The sequence below is a fragment of the Gymnoscopelus microlampas genome (genome assembly GCF_963454915.1).
Source record: "Gymnoscopelus microlampas genome assembly, chromosome: 12".
Classification (NCBI taxonomy): domain Eukaryota; kingdom Metazoa; phylum Chordata; class Actinopteri; order Myctophiformes; family Myctophidae; genus Gymnoscopelus; species Gymnoscopelus microlampas.
This window is the reverse complement of record NC_139949.1, coordinates 2,059,923-2,064,608: the sequence shown is the minus strand read 5'-3', so window position 1 is coordinate 2,064,608 and position 4,686 is coordinate 2,059,923. Positions and strand designations below refer to the sequence as shown.

General features: G+C 38.0%; 1 protein-coding gene across 1 annotated transcript in view; it reads left to right on the top strand.

Annotated features, from left to right (window-relative positions):
- The first annotated feature begins 1,137 nt into the window (after positions 1–1,137).
- Positions 1,138–4,686, top strand: part of ncf1 (neutrophil cytosolic factor 1) — a 23,728-nt gene continuing 20,179 nt past the window's right edge. The window contains exons 1-3 of the mRNA XM_084073733.1: positions 1,138–1,291; positions 3,028–3,108; positions 4,502–4,577. Coding sequence (XP_083929859.1) covers positions 1,220–1,291; positions 3,028–3,108; positions 4,502–4,577 — 229 coding nt within the window. The 5' untranslated portion in view covers positions 1,138–1,219. The remainder of the gene's footprint in view (positions 1,292–3,027; positions 3,109–4,501; positions 4,578–4,686) is intronic.

Genomic DNA, 4,686 nt, shown 5'->3' with positions numbered 1-4,686 from the left:
TGTAACAAATCAATTATGCCCTGACAGCCCTGATGATTCTGGTTTTACTTGTGCAGCTAGGCTGGCATCTGCACAACTGTCCATATAGATCCAAATTAATCACATGCACAGAATTACTTCAAATGATTATGAATATCCAGTTATAAATTGGTCATTGTAACCTACCTGGTGTATGTAATTCTATGAGCAACAAAAACACACTTAAAAGAGGATATCTCTGTGTTGGAAATTGGGATAATGCATCTAGGACTAGTTTATCAATTCAAAATTGCATGACCCTGCCTTGGATTCAAAGTAAAATTAGCTGACCCTCCCTTGTACTAAAATTAGAAAGGCATGATCCTCCCCTATTTTCCTCCAGGGACCCCCTTCTGTAAATTTCGACTGGTCTCTTATTGATTTCAGCTGTTACAATTCCAAACATGCAAACATGACCCGCTTTAATTACATCAGTCTATATAAGTGTAATGACTTTTTTCATGTCCAATGTATTTGTATTTTAGTTCATAAAGTTAACTTAAGTACAACTAAATGCATTTGAAATGTTATACAAATGTTACTTTTCAGGATTCCAATTCAAAAATAGCAAAAAAATAATTCAGGATTCCAATTCAAAAATAGCAAAAATAGCTGATCTACAAGCTCGAAACGCTCGGCAATGTGACGTGTTTTGAGCTTGTAGATCAGCTATTTTTGCAACTTTTGTGTGACATACTAGAATGACGAAGTATGGCATTAATTTACGAGAAAAAAATTAAAAGATGGAGATGAGATGTGTGGCAATATAGTGGAAATATAGTGTCCCTCTCCATCATCAAAGTTGCCCACCCCTTTTCTAGACTTTATTGTATAGCATTCGGAGATTGTGGAATAGTTGTCTGGCTACGCGAGACTAGGCTACTGCTCTGGTATACAGTAGGTGATTTCTACACTGGTGTGGTTCCTCTTTCTGGTGACGCAAACATTATGCAGAAAGTCCCAGTGTAACCACCCGCACACACACACACACACACACACACACACACACACACACACACACACACACACACACACACACACACACACACACACACACGTGCGGTACATAAGCCTCTGCTTCCCCTTTCCGCTCAGTAGCCCATTCTTCTCACAGCTGCAAACAACTACAGCTTACTGGCACGTACAATTAGGCCTATTACTACTAATAATAAATATAATTGTATTATCGGTATCGGTAAGAATGGAGGAGGTACATGTGGTACATTTGGAACTGCTGGGCTTCGAGAAACGAGCGGTCCCCAGTAAACATTACGTACGTATTAATTCATACTTTTAACATAATTTCTCCTAGGGCATCCTCAGAGTTACTACAGGGGGAGTATTTAATAATACATACAATTCATATAGCGCTTTTTTGAGTACTCAAAGTTGCTTTACAAAACAGCAACAAAAAAAAAAAACGACTTTGTTAGGAAAAACTATTTAAAAGGTTAAAAGCAAAAAAAGTGGGTTTTGAGTGTGGTTTCTAAACGTATCGAGGGTGGTGTAAAGTAACCAAGTACATGTACTCAAGTACTGTACTTAAGTATAATTTGGAGGTATTTTCATGTAATTATTTTCAAAATGTTTATATTTCTTTCTCTTTTCCTCAACATTTCAACAACAAAATAATAATAATAGCCTGTCTGCAATGGGATGCGATGTGTTGTGTCATTATCACTATTTTATTTTATTTAATTGTATTGTATTGTATTTTATTATGTTTTTTAAAGCCATTTTATATAGATATCTGGGGTCCTTGGCAAACGTTTGGGACCCTTTTTCTTTAATGCAGTGGTTCTCAATATGGGACCCAGGGACCCCCAGGGGTCCTTGACAGGGTTCCACGTCAGGGACGGATTAACCCCCGCACGGGCCCCTGGGTTGCCAAATTTTTTAGGGCCCCCCCTAAAAAAAGAAGAAGTTGGAGAAAAAAATTAAATTAAAACAATTTGAAAAAAAAAGTCCTTAAAGGAGGAGTTCACCCAAAAAAATACTTATTTTCTATCAATTACACACCCCATGAAGCCTTGATTTCATGGATTTATTTTTGTTTTTGTGGTATTCCTAAGACAATAATTTGATGACCGTGTGCATTTCCGGTAGGACACACAAATAATCTACTTTGTGTCTCCTACCAGATACATTAGCCGGTAGGAGACGGGAATCAAATTATTAGTTTAGGAATGCGACAAAAACAAAAAAATAATTCATGGATTCAAGGCTTCATAGGGTGTGCAATTGATAGAAAATAAGTCATTTTTTGGGTGAACTCCTCCTTTAATCCTTAATCATATCCATCATATGGAAGGGCCCCAAGAGCCCTTGTCAGGGCCTCAAACCTAGCGAGAGTCACTGCTGTAAATACAGAGGAGGGGCCCACACATTTGATATTTGATTAACATATATATTTCATTTTAGTAAATTGTCAAAGGCCGCACGGCCCAGTTCCCCAGAAGGGCCCCTGAGAGCCAAGGGCCCATGGGCCACGGCCCCGGCGGTAAAGCCCTGCACGTGGTCCCCTGCTAAATGATTGATAGTCAGGAACCAAATGGACCCTTTCGCGTCTGTAACTCTGAGAGTGTACACATGGAACCAAATGGACCCTTACCCTTACATTATTGAAAAATCGACTCCATTTGTACACTCTCTGAGGTACGTGACCGTAAGGGTCCATTTGGTTAACACATTGTAATTTGCATTAATTATGACATTATTTAGTTTTTAAATGCATTATGTACGTGTATCTGCTGATGGTGAAATGTATTAATTAAGTTATTCAATAAGAAGTTATTATTTATTTGACAGGTGTGTCTGCTGATGGTGAAATGTATTAATTATGTTATTAAACCATAAGTTGTTTTTTATTTGACAGGTGTGTCTGCTGATGGTGAAATGTATTAATTAAGTTATTAAACTATAAGTTGTTATTTATTTGACGGGTCTATCTGCTGATGGTGAAATGTATTAATTAAGTTATTCAATAATATTGTATTATTTATTTGACAGGTCTATCTGCTGATGGTGAAGTGGAGCAATCAGGCAGAGAAATTGATCTACAGGAAATATCCTGAGATTCACGAATTTCATGTAAGTTTAATACAAAAATATAGAAATATTTAATTAAAATATGATTAAATAAGATATCCTGAGGTCCACACCTTTCGTGTAATGTGAGTTTAATTAAAAAAAAGTGAAAACAGATTAAATAAGATGTGAGTTTAGGCCTGCATTATTTATTCAGTGGTTGAACAGTAACAAAGTACATTTACTTGAGTGCTGTACTTAAAGGAGAACTTCATATGACCTTATCTTCATATAATTGGTCCTCACTAATGCTCATTATAAGATGACGCCATTTCTGTCTTCTCACTCTGTGTCTCATTGGTGGACTGTGGACAGTTCAGAAACCAGTGACATCATCGATGGGGATTCCAAGCAATTAGAAACTACAGCCTTACTCTTCCTGGAAAGTTAACCTGCTGGGAAAAAGCCATTGTTCTCTCATTAATAACACATACAAAACAATATTTTGGAAATCTTGTTTGAAATGACCAAACCTGCTTACCGATGTCACTGAATATAAGGTTGAAAATGGGCGAAGTACTCCTTTACTTTCGCTACTTAGCTACTAGTGTACTTTTGAATACTTAAATATGTTTAAAAGCAAGTACTCCAATACTTTAAAGGTAGTGTAAGTTAATTTATTTGGTTAAAATAAGTGTTTAAATAGCTCTACATTGTGATAGTACTCATTGCTATAGAGTGTTTGTTCAGTAACAGGAGTCTCTCTAGCTTTTTATCAAACAGAAAATGCATTTTCAGGTCAGGATACTGATTTTATCCAATCAGGATAGAGAACTCAGACAGGACACAGATTAAACAAGTGAAATTGGAAGTGAAGACACAAAGAAATGAGCAGACACAATTGGAACTGGATATAAACATGAAGCTGATAAATAGGTACTCTTTTGGGTCTTGCCCAGCGTGTTCTATAGACCAACTATTTGTTCAACATTGAGACTGGACACACAGGTGATTGTTTCATGCAATCAATTCCCAACATATTGTTTCGGGGTGTGCTGGTTTCAGTTCATTCAACCTCCTCTTGTGTGTTGGCTAGTGAGGCGCGTCCTAGCGAGACATGACAGAATGGGGTTCATTTGGTGCCGGCCTGCACGCGCAGTCTGGTTCTTATCAGTGTGACATGGTCTGTTAAGGGATCTATAGAGGGGAAATGTTGAGTAAAACCATTATGTATTTTGTTATGTAAAACAAAGGGCAAAGTTACATACTATGTGTGTGTGCGTGTACGTTTGCGTGCGTGTGTGTGTGTGTGTGTGTGTGTGTGTGTGTGTGTGTGTGTGTGTGTGTGTGTGTGTGTGTGTGTGTGTGTGTGTGTGTGTGTGTGTGTGTGTGTGTGTGTGTGTGTGTGTGTGTGTGTGTGCGCGTGTGCGTGTGCGTGTGTGTTTGTGTGTTACAGAAAACCTTAAAGGAAATGTTCCCCATAGAGTCTGGGCTGATCGAGAAGAAAGACAGAATCATTCCTAACCTGCCAGGTGAGTCAAACATTGTGTCTATGTAGGGTTGGGATCATAGGGTTATAATACATCTAGAGGGCGGATTGCAAACGGCAGATGCAAGTGAAAAATGCGAAAGTGTTGCAAT